Raw genomic sequence first — 20,626 nt, 5'->3', positions numbered from 1 at the left:
TTCTTGTTTAACGAGGCGGAGGCTCAGCCCTGTTTAACAAGGCGAGGCTCCACCCCTGTTTAACAAGGCGGAGGCTCCGCCCTGTTTAACGAGGCGGAGGCCTCAGTGTCCAACTGTCCCCCTCTTACAATGCTGTTATTGCTAGCATCACTCAGTCCTCTGAATAGCAAGCAGCCACCAGGGCACTAACGATCAGTCGTTAGGCCGATGGTCCTCCTTGATCATGTGAACAGCTGGTTCTGGATGTCAACAACAAACTGGTTGATCCACTATGAGAAGGTGCTATTTATAAGACTGAGTTTACTGCAGCTCCTCATCAGACTGAAGAAGTCCTTTGGATAAACGATGAAACACTTCAACAATTTATTTTAAATATGTCCAGAGGACCTGACTTAAATTTGTTAGATAGGAATAAATAAATTATTTACTTAAATTAAACCATTAGTAGAAGGAAGTTTTAATTTCTGTTACTTTCTTTGTTATAAGAATGACTTCCTGTGATAAAACTTCATCTTTTAATGCATTAAAATCTGGTCATTTCTAAAAGATGATCAAACTGTTTGTGGTTTAATTCAAGTTTTTTGAAAACTCAACTTTCTGTTTGTGTTTGGAGAGAAGTGACATCAGAATGAATAAATAAATAAAGTCTGTCAGCTGTAAAAATGATCAGCAGAGGTTTTAGCTGCTTGTGTTGTTTATGACGCTGTGCACACGGAGCATTTAGTTGCAGCTCAACATATTTATATTGTTAGGATAAAAATGAACATTTAAACTGGGAAAAACTATGTTTTGTTATTGTCAGTTTAAATCTTAAGCCCGACTGGTTTTTGTCACATTTGGGCCACTTTAGAGACTGACGGACCACATGTGGCCCCGGAGCCGCAGATTGCAGACCCCAAAGACGAACACATAATCTGTAATAAAGATTTATTCATCATGTAAAATACACTCTGGCTCGCTGTACAACTTTTGGTTTTATACGATGTCTGCATGTTTGTTGATCACAGATAAACCTAAAACCTGCAACAAATAAAATATTTTAATTTCTGACAACTCATCTGGACAAAATGTAAAAAAAAAAAAAAAAACGGAAGATGAGAAAAAGAAAACAACAGAAAATATTTACATGCCATAAAATGTATAAATGGCCCATTTGTGATGTTTTTTCATTCTAGAATTTTAAAAAGTTATTTTTCTCCCTTTGTTTTGGTTTCATTTTGATGCTAAACGAGAGGAAATTCTCGGTGAGGCTGTTTTTCAGAATCCATGCGAGCCCGTCTCCTCCTGTGCTCCTCCTGTGCTCCTCCTGTGCTCCTCCTGTGTCTGTAATCGCCTCGTATTATTTATAAAACCTTCTCGTCTGTTTCTGTATTTATTACCGTCATGTTCCAGGAAAACCTCCGTTCAGCCCAAATCAAAGTGACGGGACGGTGACTAAGAATTGTTTGACTCGTGAAATAAAAATAAAGTCAACCTCATTTAACGGGACTTTTGTTTGAAAATATCAATAAAGGTGTTTTACATTTGGAGCGTGGAGGCGTTTTGTTTTTATTAATGATCTGGTGCGTCAAACGTCAAAAACTTTAAATTGGTGCGTTAAAAAGTTTAAAACCTTGAATTAGGACGAGGTGTGAGAAAATGATGCTCAGGCAGAGCTGTCAAAAAATCCGAGAGGCTGAATGACGGACGCACGCAGGAAAAAATAAATAAACAAACAAATAAATAAATAAATGAGAGAAAAATATAAACGCAGAGCCTACAGTCTGTTAATGAAGAGCTCGTAGTCTCGTTAGCACAAGTCAGCCTGCAGAGACTGTTTTGTGATAAACACAAGTTCTGAACGGGCCTACATGATGACCCCCACAGAGCTGAAGACAGGGGCCCCCGGAGGGCCTGGCCCCCGGAGGACCCCCCTCTCTGCTGGGACCAAAAGACGAGCTGAGGAGACGGTCGCCTCCAGATGAGCAGAGTACGATTTAACAGGAACAGGAAGCAGCTGCAGCCAGCGTGGACACACACACACTCGCACACACACGCCCGATTAGGATTCGGGGGGGGGGGGTCATTTGCATGAGAGGGATATTTTGGCCGACCCAAAGTGGCTCTGCCAGAATCCCAAATCTCACTTCTCCTTTCGACCCGACGGACTGAAAAACTCAGAAGCAAAAGGTTCCAGATTTTAGCAACAAGACATTTTTTATTGTTTAGGACTTTTTAAAGTGTGTGTGTGTGTGTGTGTGTGTGTGTGTGGGTGGGGGGGGGGGGGGGGGTCGGCTACAACATTCAGATTAAAAAACCCTGAAATCAGGTCAGATCAAAGGTTGTGCCAAGTGTAAATAAAATCAGAACACAGAGATTTAAAAATCTCATGAACCAGAGTTTGTTCTCACCAAACATAAAAAATGTTCAGATTAAGAACAAGAAAAGTTTTTGTTACAAAATAAAATCGTTTTGGATTTGAAGGCAGCAGCTCGTCTGTAAATTGTTCCAACAGCAACAAAAAGCTGGCAGAGGTCCAAATGAGCAGCTGGAGGAGCATTTAGTGACTAATGAGGTTCAGAAGTAAAGACGGACACGGGTTCAGCAGCTGGGCTTCCAAAACAAGGGGATGGATTTCACAATAAAGTTCCTGAATAAAGACTTTGATCTTCATCATCTGCAGTTCATAATCTGATCAACAGATTAGAAGAATCTGTAGAAATCTGAGCTAAAGGACGAGGCCCTCAGGGGCCCCTGCATTAAAACCAGGTCTGGTTCTGGGCTCAGGACTAAACACAGTCCATCCACAGGTGCTGCTTAAAGCTCTATCAGACAAAGAAGAAGCCAGATGTGAACACCATCCAGAACCTCGGCCGTCTTCTCTGGACCAGAACTCGTTTCAAATGGACTGAGGTGAGTCCAGAACTGTTCTGAGGTCAGACGGGTCCAAATCTGAAGTTCTGTTTGGAGACCACAATCACCACGTTCTCCTGACTAAAGTGGAGAACATCCAGCCTGGTATCAAAGCCTGCCTCTCTGATAGTATGGGGGTGCATTAGTGCCTCTGACATGAACAGCTGACACATCTGGAAAGACTATCAATGAAACGAAAAACATCTGCAGGTTTTAGAAGAACATCTGCTCCATCCAGGACAGTTGAAGAGCTGGAGTCCATCAGACCAGAAGGAGACAAAACAACATCTGGTCTCCTGAGGTTGTTTCAGAGGAAACTTGGAGCTGAAGAACCTTAAGGAGACGCGGTTCTGCCATTAAATTCAAAACGGATTTTCTCTGACGAACAGTAAAAGGTTGATCTTTAATCTTTATTCTGTTGTAAATAAAACAGTTTGAAAACATCGTTTTTGTTTACGTTTACACAACCTCGTAATTTAAACTCGAATAAATTTTGAATAAAGCTCAGAGCAGCCAATCACAACTGACTGTGTCTTAGGAACAATCTAATCCAAGATGGCCGCTGCAGCCAGTTCACCGTGGAGGACAAACATCTGGATGGTAGTAGCTGGGCTTATCTTCAGGGTTTGACCCAAACAGCTGAAGTGCGTCGCTTCCAACAGGATGTTGTTGAGCTGGAGGTCAGAATCTGTTCAGGGTTTTATTTTGACACAAACTGGACGATCAGAACCGGTTTTAGATTTCGTCCTCCAGGATTCACGGGCCCAGATGTGCTGACACCATACGGCCCACTTCTCAGCCCGGGCTCCTTGGACTCTTGTAGATCCCGTCTGCACCAGAGGAATTCTGTGCATCTGTCCCGGTCCAGCTGTGAGGAGGGTCCGGGGACGGGGGCGGGTGGGGGTCGACCGTCACTGCTGGCTAATTCAACAAAGTTTGGAGACGCGGGCCAGGCCCGCCAGCCTGAAATATTAATCAGGAACTCGACAAAAAGATGAAAAATAAATGAAAGTCCTTTTTCATGCTGGTCCAGATTCTCAAAGATCTGCTCATTAAATTTCTATGAGAATTTAATTTCATGTGTGAACCATCTTCAGCGCTCGGAACCAGGTTTAAGGTCCAACAGTGACGCTTCAGAGACACTTTCCTAACAGAAGTTCTTCAACCAAACCTTTCTCTGAGTCCAGATCAGGTCTTCATCACCCAGGAGGAAACATCTGCCCACCTTCCTGCTGCAAGCTGGACCAGTCCAGGAGAACCCGATGTAAGGCTGTACACCCCACCCCCCCAACGGTGGGCTGACTCGTGAGGGCTTCACCGAAAACTGCGCCTCGGTGGCGGCTATCGGTTCCACTAAGCTGAGGGTCTTTAAAACATCCCAGACTGGAATTTGTCAGAAGTGTTCAAAAATACTTAAAATAAATAGTTGATTTAACAAAAGTACTGCACACGGCACATTCACCCATCAACAAACTACCAGTATTATACACAGGGCTTAGTTTGTAAACCAAACAATGCCAGAACACAAATAGCATTGGGGGGGGGGGGGGGACTCTGGGGGTCGTCCCTCATAAAATTCTGAATAAAGTAGATTCCACTTCCTGCATTCTGGTGTATTTTAACTGGTTATTAAACATCTACATTTACCTACATAAGTAAACACTTGATTCAATTACTATTTTAGAGTAGCCTGACCAACAGCTCTCCTTGTGTGAATAGAGACTTCTCTCATTTTACTGTAGTTTATTGTTGTCGTTGTTATTCTTGTCTGTACTTTATATGATCTGTCTGGAACAGGTCTCTGTTGTAGATGAGTCCTCGTGGCTCAGTGAGACTAGCCTGTAGAAATAAAGGTTGAATGAATGAACGTCACGCGATTACCCATCAAACATTTCTCGTGTATTTTCAATAAATAATCAAACTTTATTAATGACCCACTTAAAACTGTAAAACTGATTTGCAGTTTGTGCTGTTTACTTACATTTTTGTGTTTTTAATTAAACTTAGATTTTTATTAAGGACAGAAGCAGAAATGCTTACTTGAAGGAGCAGCTCTGATGTGATATTAGGAAGCTTGTAAGTAGTTGTGTTTAAAATGAGTGTTTATATCATTATTTACAGATTACATATCCAATATAAGTTTTATTCATGTTTTCATAACTTTATTATTAGTCAGCCTGAGAGTTACTGGATCCAAGCAAACAGTTACTGGAACGCACCCTGTCAAAATAAGAGTTCCAGGATCCTGTTCCGGCAGGATCCAGCTCAAATTAAGTCCTGATTACACAGCAACCTGCAGCGCTGACCCGGTTCAACCTTTGACCTTGGTTTGTGACTTTGACCTTGAAAACGGAGACCATGACAATCTCATAGTCTTATTTAGTGTAAAACTTTAAAGCGTCATTTAATCTAGATATTTTTGAGGCTGAGATATTTAAAGTATTTTCCAGCAGTTCTGTACAGAACGGGTCCATCAGACATCGAAGGACTTCCTGAGGGCTACGGTCCCAACGTTCCTTTAAGAAATGCACATCACCGCCACCTTGAATACGCCGCCAGGTTTAAACAAAGGTTGTCTGGTGAGAAGACATGGAGTTGAAATGAACCTTCTGCTGGGAGTGACTCTCAGCTACTACCACACCAAAGACTAGCTCAGTATTTGAAAGACGTAGAGTCTGTTTGCTTTAGCTGTGGCGACCATCTTGAATGTGGCTGCCTATAAAGATCAAACTGTTCTAGACCTGGTGATTATTTCCATCCTCCGATTCTGGACTCGGGTCTCGAGCAGGAAGGTCCAGACACGTCCTTCCACAGCCACCTCTTCCATCAGAACTCCAAGGAGTTCCCAGACCAGCTGAGAGTCTCTCCAGGGTCTTCCTCGGGGTCTCCTCCCAGTTGGACCTGACCAGAACCCCTCCCTAAGGACACGTCCAGGGTCCATCCAGACCAGACGTCTGAACCTCCTCAACGGTCTCCCCTCATCTCTAAAGGTTTTTAGTTCCTGAAAATGTTTTTAAAATCCTGCCGGCGGTTCACGAGACATTTTACTAATTGTATTTTGTTTTCAACTGCCCGTTTAAAAAAAGATGCAAAATTATATCATTTCTCTTTTCTGAGACAAACTCCTTCAGACATGAAATAATTTATTTATAATGTTCAAACAACGGAGTCAAACATCGTGTTTTCGTGATGTAAAGAACCGGAAGTGGATGAAAATCTGCGAGAACGTTTTTTTAAGAATCCAACTTTCAGTTCGGCCCAAACGGAGTTTAACGCTTTAATTTAGTTTCCGAACAAAAAAACACTTAGAGCCAAAACACCGGCTTCCTGTTCGAGACATGTGATGAAGTTACAACATTTAAACTTTTATTCACAACAACAATTAAAGACTGTTGTTAAAATTATAAAAATTATCTCCAAAATTAATAACTTGGTTTTTTCTTCTGTCTTAAAAAGTTAAATTTGCCTGAAAAAAGTTCAAATGTTTTAAGACTAAATAGAAACATTTAAAAGAATAAAACCAAAACATTTTCTGATGTAAAAAAATGAAAACTTTCAGGATTAAAATCTTAAATTAACCTGAAAATCACTTGTTTACTGAAAATGAGTGAACATTTGTAAGAAAAAACAACAACAACATTTCTTTGAGAATAAAGTTGTGAATTAGCAGGAGGACACGCGGAAGTTCTTTAAGATGTCGGGGTAGATTAGTGGGGGGGGGGGGGTTATAATCTGGTGTCCCTCTTTGACTATTTACAACTAAAATATAAAACTAATTTTGCCTTTTCACTCAAAGATTTTATTAATTTCAGTAAAAATCTTGTTTAATTGTTTTATTTAGGTGAATTTAAGACTTAAATACTTAAAAGTTGTTTTATTTCCTCACAGATTAACGACTTCACAGCATCTTAGAACGTCACGGTTTTATTCTCATAAACGTTTGCATTTAAGTCAACAACAACGTTGAGCTTCTGTGATTAGTTTCCAAATGTTGCTCCTTTTATTATTATTTTAGTTGCCGTGGTCCGTTGATTGCAACGGGTCCAAATGACCTTCAGAAGATGAGGATAAAATCCAGCTGGAAGAACATCTGGAGATAACGATCGTTATGAACGTTCTTACGAGGCAAGATGTTTATTTTGTTCTAAAGCTCTAACGGTTCCTCTGTGTGAATGAGGTCGAGGTAACCGAGAACCGTCGAGAGAAACTTTAACGCCCACATCCAAAAGTCTTGTTCCAGTCCTCGTACAGGTCCAGGTCTCGGGTTGAGACGCTGGGTCGAACCGTCTTCAGAGCCTCCTGGAAGTCACCGTAGAGAATCGGTCGGACCTGATCTGCGGTGATTGTGGCGATGTCGCACAGCTGGATGCTGCGAATGGGCCCCAGGGCCGCCTCTCTGCAGAGCTGGGTCATGTCGGCCCCGGAGAACCCGTCCGAGGCGGTCACCACGCTGTCCAGCTCCTCCTCCGTCAGCTGGTGTTTCTCTCGGACCATCAGGTTGGAGACGATCTGCCGCCGGGCGGCTGCTTCGGGCAGGGGGATGTAGAGCCGCTTCGCCAGGCGCCGGCGGGCGGCCTCGTCGATCTCCTGGGGGCGGTTGGTGGCCCCGACCACCAGGATACGGTCCTCTGCCGCCGTGGCCGCGCCGTCCAACTGAACCAGGAACTCGGTCTTTATCCTGCGCGACGAGTCGTGCTCGCCGTCCGTCCTCTGGGACAGCAAGGAGTCGATTTCATCGATGAAAATCACCGCAGGCTGATGGCAGCGAGCGATGGCGAACAGGGCTCGCACCATTTTCTCTCCTTCGCCCACCCACTTGGACGTGAGCGACGAAGCGCTGATGCTGAAGAACGTCGCACCCGACTGGCAGGCGATACATTTCCCAATCAGCGTTTTCCCAGTCCCTGGAGGTCCAAACAACAGGATGCCCTTGGGCGGTCCACGGAGACCAGTAAAGATATCTGGTCTCAGCATGGGCCAAACAACAATCTCCTTGATGGTGGTCTTGGCGAACTCCAGGCCTGCGATGTCCTCCCAGACCACCGGGGGCCCGTGGTCCATGATCTCACTCATGATCAGCTCAATGATCTTCGGCTCAAAATTCTTCAAGCGCTCGTCCAGAACTTCAGGTCTGGACTGTTGGCCCGCGGCGCCATCTTCCTCCTCCTGCCGAGCGATGGGCGACACAAATTTAGAAAAGGCCCCTCGAGGCCGGTTGGCCCCCAGAGATTTCTTCACGGACGCTGCCGCAGAGAGCGGCTGAGCTCTCGAGGGCTGGCAGGAATGGTTCTTCTGCTGGTCGACGATGAACTGTTCTCGAGCCGTTCTGAAGTTGAGTCCAGGTTCAGCGCCCCCTCGACCTCTGGGTTGGCCCCCACCACTGCCCCCTCCATCCTGGCAGTAGAAGTTCTTCCGTTTAGCCGGGATGGAGGAGGGGAAGGAGGGCTGAAGGTTTGGTCCTGCAGGAACAGGGTTCACTTGTGGTGACGATGAAGAAAAATGGCTGAACACGGACTGCGTTCGAACCGGAGGTCGACAGACAGAGCTCAGATTCCCCGAGCCCCCATCAAAGACCCTCGACCTCTCAGCCGATACATTAGTTAGGTTTCTGTCCACAGCGTTGAGCCATGCAGCATCTGACCTGGCTGTGGGACAGGAAGCAGAAGGGGGGCCCACTTTACTCTCCTGTCCCACTGCTACGTCAACATCTGCTGCTGCCACGCTAAGCCCCTCGCTCCCTGCACTTGCCTGAATCATCTTCTGCACGGAGGGGATCTGCAGCACGCTCTCCGCCGTCAGGGACGACTCCCATTTGCTGCTGTAGTTCCTCTGACTGCGAGCCAGATGGAGCGCGCTCTCGGCGTAGTTGTTGAGCCCCATGCGCGGGTCGTCTGAGTCCAGCACGGCGGCGTACAGCTCCGAGTAGGTCCTGAGCAGACCGGCCGCGCCGGCCTGAGAGAGCTGGGAGCTTGCCGATGCATACTGAATGGACAGGATGTGAGCCCGGTAGGCGTCAGCCTTCTGTTCAGGTGTACAGCTGCCAGAAGAAATGTCCAAGGACCTCCGCTGCCATTCGTCCAGGTGCGCGGTGCCGTTCATGCCTGGCCCGCTTCAGCCTGGTGACAGAGAGGACAGAAGTTATTAAAAATACACGACCTCAGAAAGCACCAAACACCTCAGCCTGCAGTCTGTGACACAAACCATATGAGCAGGCAGTGATGGTCACCTGACACCCGTATCGGCCTCTTCATTCGACTGTCTGTTAGCAAAATTTCTCATGAACCACCAGGCAGATTTTAGTGTAAAACTTACAACATAACAGTTATCTAAGATACATGAACATTAGGAGACAATATAACATGGTTGTTACAGATAATCAACATTTTTTAGAGAATTTGTCCAAAACACACAGGGCTGTTCAACTGGTGGCCCGGGGGCCAAATCAGGCCCATGAGTGAGCTCAGTTCAGCCCCTCAGTGGGTTCATTTTTAAATAAAACTAGATTTGAAACCATAAATTAAACTTGTTAAATGACAATAACTGCTGGATGTGCGGCCCCTGAGCTCTTGGCTTTCAGTAACTGTGGCCCCTGAGCGGTTTAGATGAACAGCCCTGAGCTACACCGTCATCTCTTTAAAGATGGTTCAAAGATGCACCTTCAAAAACAAAACTTTAATTTATCCGTAGGTGTAAAGGCTGAAAAATGATGAGCGCAGGATTGAAACCCCCAAACTCTAAAACCAACTAAACACGTTGCGTCTTCAGCTGTCGAGACATTTTTATTTGCTCTTGTTTGGCGACTCTGTTTATGTAATGACTTTATAGCTTCGGACTCCGACTTTGTACGTTGGTGTAAACGCTGAGTCAGTGCCACATTATGAGTTCCCAATTTCAGAAAAAATTAAATCCATCAAACTAGTTCAGCAAACTTTGCTATTTTAGTCATTCTTACATCAAAACAGCTAAACCATAAGAACATTCACCTGATCAGGAATCATAGTCCGTCATGTTTTTGTAACTTTTATACTTTTTTAAAATAATTTTATTTACTTTTTCATTCTTCTATAGGAATACAGTGAGATCTCTTCAGCTGCTTCAAAAACTGTTTCAGCTACTGTTTTTGTATTCTGCTCATTCAAAGTTTAGCTACTGTCCTGCTAAACGTAGCTAGAGCTAGTGCTAGTTTTAGCTTAGCTACATAGCTGATAATTTTGGCTTCCAAATAATGTTTCGTTAATTTAGGCTTAGTTTTGCTAATTTTAGCTTTTATCAGTGGTTTATCTTTTTTTAATCTTAAGTTTTCTTATTTAAGCTTCAAGCTACTGTTTTGTTATTTTACGTAATTATGTTTTTTGACAAATATTTTGCTTATTTTACCTTTTAGAGCAGTTTGAAATATTTTAACTTTTAGCTTCAGTTGCGCTAATTTAAGCTGCTGTTTTGGTTACGAAAAAGAGAATTAATCTCCTCAATAATCCAGGTAGAAAAATCTAAAAAAGTTCAATCTGGTCCTCTGGACATTCAAAAAAACTAAACAACTAAAAAATGTTTCTACATTTTTTAGTTGTTTTACTTTTGTTTTCTTGAATGTCCAGAGGACCAGATGGAACTTTTTTAGATATACGATTAATGATGGGATTTCAGTAAACAGCAACATCTAAAATGTCTTCTTTAGCTGATTTAGTCACCTGTTGTTTCAGTTCTAGGTGAACGCCAGTCTGCACAGAGGCACCGGCTCAGGTGAGGCCAAACCCTCAAAAAACAAAGAAGACAACAAATTACGTCTTGGTCTCATCTCAGAAATGGGTCAGCACCTACAGAGAACCACGGGCCAAACAGTTCTACTGTAAATATAATAAATGACAAGCTAGGCTCAGATAATGGAGATGTTCAGAAATATATGACAAGGTTTTGTTTTTCAGTGACCGTTAGAAGAGAATACTTCAACCCAAAAACAGGTAATAGGCTGTGACGTCACTTACTGTTTCGTTATCTTCTTTTGATGCTCTGATAACTTTTAAAGTTGCTACACAACCATCAACTATCGCTGCGCTCTGTTTACGTTCCTAATATTCCCGCCACTTGTTTCTTCTTCCGCTTTCTCAACAGGACTTCCGGTCTGGTTCCGCTCCGTTCTGGACTACAACTAACGTTTTCCGTTTCGCTTCATCAAAAGTTAGAAAATTCTGAAAACACCAGAAATACGTGGTTAACACATCCGACAAAATGTCTGCTAAAAAATAAAACGAAAAATAAAGAGATAACTTCGTGACTAACCTGTATGTAGCGCTACGCAGCGTTTACAAGTTCAACGTAAAACTCTAAACCAGTGCCACGCAACCTAAAGAGTCGTAAAGAAAAGAAAACATGTTTTAACTTTAAAACTTTTTAAACTAGGCGAAATCCTTGTACTGTAGTTTGGTTTAAAACCTACACCGCCATCTTGTGGGCTCAGTGTAGAAACAAGAAAAAATTAAGGCATCGCCTTTGCGCGTTGCATTTTGGGAAATGTAGTATATACAAAGCTAAAAATAGCAATTTTACAGATTTTACGCACGCTTAGCAAAAAAAAAAAAAAAAAACTCCAATGCCATTTATGCTTAAAACTTGAGGTATAAATTTCTTACTATGTAAAAATAAAACTTTAGTATAATTGCGTTACAAGTTAATGATGGTACAAACTACATTACCCACAATCCTATTACACATCGATCTTGTCCGTAGCGAATGCCTCTCTGAGCTTCAAATAATGAAGCACACGCCGCTAACAAAACAATGCAGCGCATTTACGATATTAAGCATTTATCACGCGAACAGTTAGCATTTTTCTTTGATGTTAAAATACTTTTGAACAGCATCTCGCGCCAGAAAACGTTCCCGGGCAGCCGTTTGAATTAGCCGCAGCGCTAGCCGTTAGCTAAAGTGAGGACGGGACGTAATGCTTCCGGACCGGACCAGCCCCGGAGGAGCCGGCAGACACACCCTTGTCCGGCGACACTGAAGGACTTTTCTGCTCCGAGGAGCAGCCTCTGTTCACAGGAATAATAAGTGCATGTTTAAGTTTTATGACGCTAGCACGCGTTAGCTTCAAGCAGCTCAGTTGGCGGGGACGCTTGGACTGAATATGTGCGAGTCATCCTGGTCGAGGCACGGACAGAGGAGATAACCCTCATGCAGCTGTGTGCCGACCACAGACCCGCACAGAACAACGCGTCTGAAGCAGCCAGGCGGTATGAATCCTCACATGTTCACCTTCGTCAGCCGCGACGACAACAGCTCTGTTTATGCAGAAGTTTCCAAAATGCTCGTGTCCACCGGACGGTGGAAGAAGCTGAAAAAAGACAACCCCAGGTTCAACCTGATGCTCGGTGAACGGAACAGACTGCCCTTCGGACGCCTTGGTGAGCAGTCTGTGTGGAAGGCTACGACCATTTCACTCATGGAGTCTGTGCAACACAAACTTTATGAAGTTCTTGTCTTTGCCTTTTCAGGCCACGAACCAGGGCTGGTGCAGCTGGTGAATTATTACCGAGGCGCGGACAAGCTTTGCCGAAAGGCGTCTTTGGTCAAGTGTGCATCGGTCTTGAAGACGAAGCTGCTCCCCGTCCTGTCTGTTAAACTTGCTGACTGTTCTCCTTCTTCATCAGGTTGGTAAAGACGAGCCCGGAGCTGTCCGACAACAGCAGCTGGTTCCCAGAGTCCTACATCATCTACCCCACCAATCTCAACACCCCTGTGGCGCCGGCTTCCAACGGCATCGGCCATCTGAAGAGCAACCCCAAAACGGATGAGCGGGAGGTGTTCTTGGCCTCGTATCAGGCGAAAAAAGAAAGTGGGGACGGCACCGTGTGGATCGCCAAGTCTTCTGCTGGAGCTAAAGGTAAAAACACAAGTCGGCCTTTTTTTATTTATTTTTTTAAACTACTTCTGATCAGATCAATTTAAATTGCAACAGGTGCTGGTATTCTTATATCCCATGATGCTGGCCAGCTGCTGGAGTACATCGACAATCAGGGGCAGGTTCACGTCATCCAGAAGTACCTGGAGAGACCTCTGCTGCTGGAACCGGGTCATCGAAAGTTTGACATCAGGCAGGTCTTTAATGAATGGTGGAAGCCTGCAGAGAATCTACTGTGTAACTCAGGATGTTCCTCCTCTGGCACTGACAGGAGCTGGGTGCTGGTGGACCACCAGTATAACATCTATTTGTACCGAGAGGGTGTGCTGCGGACCTCGTCAGAACCCTACAACAGCTCTGACCTTCAGGACATCACCAGCCACCTGACCAACCACTGCATTCAGAAGGAGCACTCCAAGAACTACGGTCAGTTCGAGGAGGGGAACGAGATGTTCTTCGACGAGTTCCGGCGGTACCTCCTCAACGCTCACGGCGTCGCCCTGGAGACGGCGCTGCTGCCTCAGATCAAGCACATCATAAAGTACGCTCGCCGCTGGTTTCCTGCTAATGACAGCTTTTTCACAAACGGCAAACACAACAAGAAGATTTTGTCTGGAGAAACGAGGAGTGACACTCAAAGACGGAGAAACGTCACGCTGCTTTGTCTCGCATAAAACTAGAGAAGTTACATTTCCTGTGAAAATGCAGTGTGAATGCAGAACTTGCTGAAAGTAACTAAAAACATGCTGAAATGGAAGAACAGGCCTAAATTAGCAGAATAAAGCAGAAACAACATGTTTGCTGAATTAGGTTTCAACAAGCAGAAATTAGGAAATTACCAACAACGAGGGAAAAAAAAGCTGAAAAGGCAGAAACAAGCATAAACTACCAGAAGGAGCTGAAATAAGCGAAACAAATGTGGAATTACAGCACGGTGGCACGGTGGTAGAGCTGCTGCCTCTCAGCGAGCAGGTCCCTGGTTCAATCCCCGATTTGACCTGGGTGGAGTTTGCATGTTCTCTCCGTGCTGTGTGTGTTTTCTCCAGGTGCTCCGGTTTCCTCCCACAGACCAAAAACATGCATGTTAGGCTGAATTGTCCCTAGGTGACAGAGAGGATGGTTGTTTGTCTCTGTGTCTCTGATGGACTGGAGACCTGTCCAGGGTGTCCCCCGCCTCTCACACAGTGATTGCTAGACAGTGCACGACCCAAAAAGGAAGAAGCGGGTAAAGATGATGGATGGAAATGTGGAATTAGCTGAAAAAGCTGAAATTAGCATAAATCAGCTAAATAGTAGCTGAAAAAGCAGCAAAAGCTGAAACTAGCAGAAAAAGGCTGAAAGGAGCATAACAAGCTGAAATTAGCCGAAAGAATTTAGAAGAAGCGCAAAAGTGTTGTTAACAAAAAATCTGAAAGGAGCACAGAACAGCTGAAAGTAGCTGAAAAAATGTTTAAATTAACAGAAAGAAGCTGAAGCAGAACAAAATGTGAAAGGAGCAGTAAAAGGCTGTAAACAGCTAAAGATTTGAAGGATGGAAAATGAGCTCAATTCATTTTCTATGAGGAAAAAATGTCAGAAAAGGCTAAAATATTTCAAACAGCTAAAGCTGCACCAATACCAGAAGTCCTAGCAGGATTGTCCTGAAAGAGCCGAACGTTTTGATTCATGAATTGTTGAAATATCTTTAAAACTGAAGGACGAGATTCGAGCTGAAAAACGTACGGAACAGGGATAGAAGTCGTCAGAATAATAAATATAAACAGGAAAACGATAGTGTGAGTGCTTCATACAGTAGAACTGTGCGGTGTATCGTCAGTCGTTTGTATTGATCACGTTTCTGAACGGTTTGATGGACAGGAGCTGTCTGACCTGCATCGAGCCCGCCATCAGCACCAAACATCTGTCCTACCAGAGCTTCCAGCTGTTCGGGTTTGACTTCATGGTGGATGAAAAGTTGAGAGTGTGGCTCATCGAGATCAACGGCGCTCCAGCCTGTGCACAGTCAGTATTCTTCATCTTGAAATGGCTTTTCGTTTGTTTGCAGGACAGACGGGCGCGACAGCGTTCGCCTGGTGCCGCCGTCACATCGACGAGGCCTTTCGTTTCATTCTGCGCTCGTTAGAGTCTCAGAAACGCGACGAGGCGACGGCGCGTTCTTACAGCCGCGTGTTTTAATACCGAGGGTGGGCGGTGACTTTTGAATATTCAAAGTTTTTAAAAATAATCAGCAACTTTAAATATTTACCGTAATTTCCAGAGGGCACCTGAATATAAGCTGCAGGTGTTCATGTTGTAACATGTTTTTACAGAAAGATTTTTAAAACTTATATGTACCAGTAACATACACAAGTACGTACAGTAAATGTTTTTTATTTTCTGAACAATGTTGGCTGGTTAAAAACAATCGGTAACCTCGGTGCACGCAGGGGATTCCCCCCTCCCGTTTCGTTGGTTTGACTGTGACCTGTTTGGTCATTTCACTGGTCACATTAATATATTTGACCTTTTGTTTATACAAGTAGTTCATGGAGTCACGAGGACCCACCCCACAAGAGACGTGAGCAGCTATGTGAGCGCCCGGGCGTGATGAAGCTAAATGTTTTTGGCAGCAGGAAGCTCGTTAGCACATCCAAAAACAAAGTTTCCATAAATTAGCCACAGCATTGTATAAACTGCGGTAGAGGCTTATACACCGGAGAGTACGGTAACTTGATGGTCACAACTGTCTCTTTCTGTTTCCCACCCAGTGTTTGTAGACGCACCTTCCACCCAACCCCCCTCAAAAATAAAATACACAGTAGTTCCTAGGGGTTACATCCCAGACACCCCCGCGACAGGTAAAAATCTGCGAAGTAGGGCCGTTACATTAGTTTCATTGTTAATAAATATTTTAAGGCTTTATAAGCCGTTCCTGCACTCTTGCAGTGTTCTTCATGTTCTGAACGCTCTAGAAGGGCACAGCGAAAGAGAGCGGACAGACCGACGCTACAGATACTGAGCCAATCAGCGCCTGGGATACAGAGCACGATGCTCTGGTTGGTCGCCGTGTGTCGTGTACAATCTTGCGTTGAAAACCCGTGAAAGTCGAACCGGGAAGTACCGAGGGACTACTGTAACTCAGCCCCGGCGTCTTCCTCTGCTGTTTATTTTGAAAGGACTATACAGAGGAAGCTGCGGTCCAGGGTGGGCTCAGAATACACGCCCCGCCTTCATGCTGAAGCAGCACATGTCTCTGCACCTGAAGCCCCTGTTTTCTCACAACGATGGTTTTCAAACTGAAGCGTGGGCCCCATGGGGCCCCAGTGTCAAGTCCTTTTATTTTTTATGGCTTTGGGCAGAACTAATGTTCACAGGGTTTTGCAGCTTGGACTTGTTTTAGTGTCGCACAAATCTAAGCAGCTCCTCCGAACTCGAGAGACGAGACGTGTACTGCATTTTAAAGGCTGTACGGCTCTTCTACATGACCTTTGACCTTTGGAGTCATGTTTGAATCATTCGGCCGAACGTGTTTGAGTCGGCTGCAGATTGTTTTTGGGTTTTATTGACTGGAACTAAATTAAAACGCGTTTAAATCTCTTCTGTCCTTCTCTCCAGGAAACTGTACCCAGAGTTATGTCAGGGCATCGTGGACGTGGCCATCTCCTCGGTGTTCACCCTCAACAGCAGCAGCGACTCCTCGTCTCCGTACTCCTCCTCCCCGTCCTCCCAGTTCACCACCACCGTCTACTCGTCTCCTAAGCTGAGGGGGCCTCTGCACGTCGGCCCTTTCACTCGTCTCTGAGCGTCTTGTCCTCCGTCACAAACGTCCTCTGAAGGAAAGGAAGAAGATTTTATTTTTACAGAGTTTCTCTAAATCGAGAAATGACCTCGTCATCCCTGTTACGCATCAACTGTGAAAGGAAATGAAGGGAGGGAGTTTCTGAGTGACCCCCCCCCCCCCCCGGCCGAGTGCCTTACACTTCCAACTAAACAAACAACAAGCTGCCGGTGGGCTCGCTCCGTTAACGGCTCCTACTCGTTTGCACTTTGACTCAACAATCAGAGCCACAGTCCAGAAGAAACGCTCCTGTACTTTTGATTTGAGTTTTCAGACACTGTCCAAACATTCGTATTAGTTTTTGCAGCCTGCGTGTAGCCACGCATCTTTTAAAAACCGTTTTCTCACCTTTACCTTGTTTCTTTTGAAGCGGGGGTTCAGTGGAAACATGAACAGTCAGCATCTTACCTGTTGTAGATGGCTCTCTGAATGACCGGGGCTAAGGACGCATCAAGCTGCAGCAACATAGATCATGCTTAAAGTAGAAAACTCAACAAGCTGATGATCTTTTAGATCTTTGTCTTCATAACGCCGGGAGTTTAGGTCGTATATCTGTGGATATTTATGCTTTTAATTTGAAAGTACACTACAGCTAAACCAGAGAAGAAGAGCTGCTAGGGGAGCACGGCTGTCATGGGTTATTTTAATTTTTGTGACGTTTTATTTTAAATCACAGCCATTGTTACATAATGAGGTGATTCAGCTTATATATTTAAATATTTATGACGGACCAGCATATCAAAGGAAAGAGAATAATGTTGGTAAATATTAAATTTAAGCCACGTGGGGGTCCACTGTAAACACACGGGAAGGTTTTATTAACCTTAAATTAAGTTTGCTGTAAGTTTAGCGTCGTCTCAAAGAACAAGCGCTTGTTTTTAATCCGTACGGTCGTTTCTTTACTCTGTTTTACAAAAAGATGTTTTGATTCATGAATGCTGAAGAAGTTTCTGGTCATTTGAGCAGAAGTCGTGCAGACGAGCGCACGTTTCCATGTCCTGAGAAACCGACGACGGCTTAAACGTTTAGGAAACTCTCAATAAAACAAATCGCTTGGAGTTGTTGACAGAGCTGTCTACGACAGGTAAGACGCTCACTCCTCAAGAGGTCTGAGCGTCTGGTTTTTATTTCCTGTGGAGGTTTGGACGAACCCGAGGGTCGTTTTTTACTCTGCCTGTGTACCTGACTTCCTGTTAGCAAAGAAAGTTGAGTTTGTAGTTTTTGTTGCAGTTTTTATGTTTGTGTGAAAGCATGTCATGACCCCCCCCCGGTGAATTTAGACCGTCGTTGTGAAGTTAGAGCAGATCGTGCACGAAGTGTTTATTATTGACTGACGCTTTGAACCCGAGCTGACGTGCACGTCAGACTTCCAGCTGTTCTGCAGAGGTTCCGAGCAGCTTCCTGTAACTCGTTGGACGTGCTTTTAAAGACGTTTCTTTATTTTTATTAGTTTTAGGAGCTTCACACGCCTCCAGAGTTTATTTCACCTGCAGCACGAGTTTTACTTCGAGTTTGAACTTTTCCTTGTTTTAATGTCCAAACACAACGAGGCTTTTATTTTTAGTTTGAATTAAAATGTGTCTTGAAGAGAACTCCACCAAATGAAATTTAAAACCTCAATTTATTTTGAGCTCTTGTTTATCTCAAGATCTTGTTGATCTTCTTTAAACGACTCCGTTTGTTTCAAATATTTTTAATTGTTTTGACCAAAGCTAAAGGTCCGTCCTTCATTTTTCTTCAGGTTTCGGTTTCGGCTCGTCGGACGGAGCCGATCGGAGTGAAACGAGTGTTCGTTACGATGCTTGCATGAACGTTTGTGTTCTGGAAACAGTGTTAGAATAAAGCGTCTCGCCTGCTGCAGCGTCTGTCTTTGTTAGTTTACAGACCGGCTCGTCTGGAGCCTGAAACCACGATGTCACTGAAATAAACTGACGAGTCGTAAAAACTGGAACTGGTCTCGACAAAAAGGACGAAACTCCTTCAAAAGATTAAAAGTGATCTGAGCACCTCTAAAACTTCATCATTTGAAAAGTCTCGTCCAGGAGACACCGGGGACATTTGGAGACGACCATTCACACCTCAGGACTCTTACTTACAAATAAATCCAGCAGTCGTGTTTTGGGTCCAAGGTAAAACTCAACATGCAAACTGCACCCTGGAAGGTCTTCGGATTCAAACCAGCAACCTATACCATACCATTTTATTTATAGAGCACTTAAAACAGCTACAAGGCCAACCAAAGTGCTGTACAGACAGAACAACAGGTAACACACAAAGCAGAATATAAAATGAGGTAAATCAGAATATAGACATAAAAACGTTGCAGATAATGACACAAACCAGTGTGGAGCATACAGGATCAAACACAGATCATCTGGTGTTGAAAGATATTGAATAGTAGAGAGTTTTTAAACGGGACTTGAAAACTGAGAGGGAGGGGCCTAACTGACGAGCAGAGGTAACTCGTTCCAAAGTCTTGGTCCTGCTACAGAGAAGGCCCTGTCACCTCTGCGCTTAAGACGAGTTCCTGGAACTGTGAGGAGCAACTGGTCCGCTGACCTCAGGGAGCGTGGTGGGACATATGGTTGTAGCAGATCAGAGAGTTGGGGGGGGGGGGGGGGGCGCGACACTGTTCAGTGATTTGTAGACATACAGGAGTATTTTGAACTGGATTCTAAGGTGAACTGGTAACCAGTGCAGTGAGGCCAAAACTGGTGTAATGTGCTCTCTTTTGCCTGTACTGGTTAAAAATCGGGCAAAAACCTGAGAGGCGACAGCTCTTCAAGCACTTCCCTGTGCAACCACAGTCTGAGGATCCACCATAATCCTCAGCACTGGTTCCCAGTCCAGTCCTAAGTGTAGAACCACACGACTGAGGAACAGCTTCTCCCCTGTAGCTGTTGGGCTAATGAATCCCTGACCAGGATAATCACAGTAATGACACTTTCATTGGTGATTTGTGACTTATCCATGCTGCTGATTATCCATGCTGCTGATTATCCATGCTCCTGATTTCTTGCCTTTAAGCTGCTGTATCTGCTCACTACTGACTCGTGTTCAGGCTGCTGTTTAATACATCGTATTATCGTTTAACGTATCTGATTCTTTTTATACTTTTTAGTTTTGCTATTTTGGGATGTAACTGAGACCTTGAGGACATAATTTCGTTCCACCTCATGCACCACATGCGATGCGAGTGACAGTAAAGAACCTTGAACTACCAGAATAAAAAGTTTATAAAACAGAAAAAGTGTCAGTTTTTAGTGAAGTTGCAGCAACAAACTCTTTTTTTTTAATTTTTTATGGAGAATCAGAATAAATCAGATGAAGCGTCTGGAAAACGAGCCGAAGAGATTAAATCTAATGAGACGAGTTAATTAAAGTGAGAACAAAAGACCGGGTCAAGCTGCAGGACAGCACCTGTTCACAGGTGCGGTCCCACTCCTGAGCAGCTCGGGGGCATTGCCCTGCTTCATGTCAGACCTGGGCACCCCTCCTTAGACCACCTGGTGATCCCAGGCTCCTCCAGAATCGATACCGGGTGCCTGAACGGTCCACCGTGCTCAGCCTCCCCACAGCTTGGATTACAGGCGTGCGCCCCTGAGCCCGGCGGGCGACAGTGTAATTCATGCAGTGTTCCTCTTTGACGTGTTTGAAATGTAAACTGACTTTAAATTTATTCATGAAACCTTTGAACACATTTTAAGATGACTAGGCTCTTTGTTCATTTAAGTCAAACATTATTAATTAATTAATTATTAAACAGGTCTTTCTTGTAAATGAATCCTTGAGCTCAATGAGACGATATAAATAAAGGTTGAATGAAAAAAAATTCATCTGAATGTAAGTTTGAGGTCTTTTTTTATTTAATGTAAACATTAATAAATGTATAAATTCTATTTTAAACATGTGCAGGGTTACTAAAGTAAAACTTTAAAAACTACATTCATATCAGTCATTTACAGAAAAGCACTAAATGCACATTTTATAAATACGGAAATTACAGATGATAGGTTTTT

The 20,626-nt window shown here is 44.2% G+C and overlaps 3 protein-coding genes across 3 annotated transcripts in view; 2 read left to right on the top strand and 1 right to left on the bottom strand.

Annotated features, from left to right (window-relative positions):
• Window positions 1-20,626, top strand: part of LOC119421085 — a gene marked incomplete at its 3' end in the record, with an annotated part of 641,076 nt that overhangs the window by 163,439 nt on the left and 457,011 nt on the right.
• Window positions 7,044-8,991, bottom strand: fignl1 (fidgetin-like 1). The gene has a single exon (XM_037677630.1). The coding sequence runs from the start codon at window positions 8,989-8,991 to the stop codon at window positions 7,102-7,104; it is 1,890 nt and encodes a 629-aa protein (XP_037533558.1). The 3' UTR covers window positions 7,044-7,101.
• Window positions 12,125-16,726, top strand: ttl (tubulin tyrosine ligase). Its single transcript, XM_037677643.1, has 7 exons — window positions 12,125-12,293; window positions 12,384-12,462; window positions 12,540-12,772; window positions 12,848-12,983; window positions 13,062-13,331; window positions 14,648-14,791; window positions 16,385-16,726. The coding sequence occupies exons 1-7, from the start codon at window positions 12,125-12,127 to the stop codon at window positions 16,569-16,571; spliced, it is 1,218 nt and encodes a 405-aa protein (XP_037533571.1). The 3' UTR covers window positions 16,572-16,726.

Source organism: Nematolebias whitei, chromosome 1, assembly GCF_014905685.2.
Source record: "Nematolebias whitei isolate Nwh7 chromosome 1, NemWhi1, whole genome shotgun sequence".
NCBI lineage: Eukaryota > Metazoa > Chordata > Actinopteri > Cyprinodontiformes > Rivulidae > Nematolebias > Nematolebias whitei.
The sequence above is the reverse complement of the archived record's forward strand: the minus strand, read 5'-3'. Positions and strand labels throughout refer to the sequence as shown.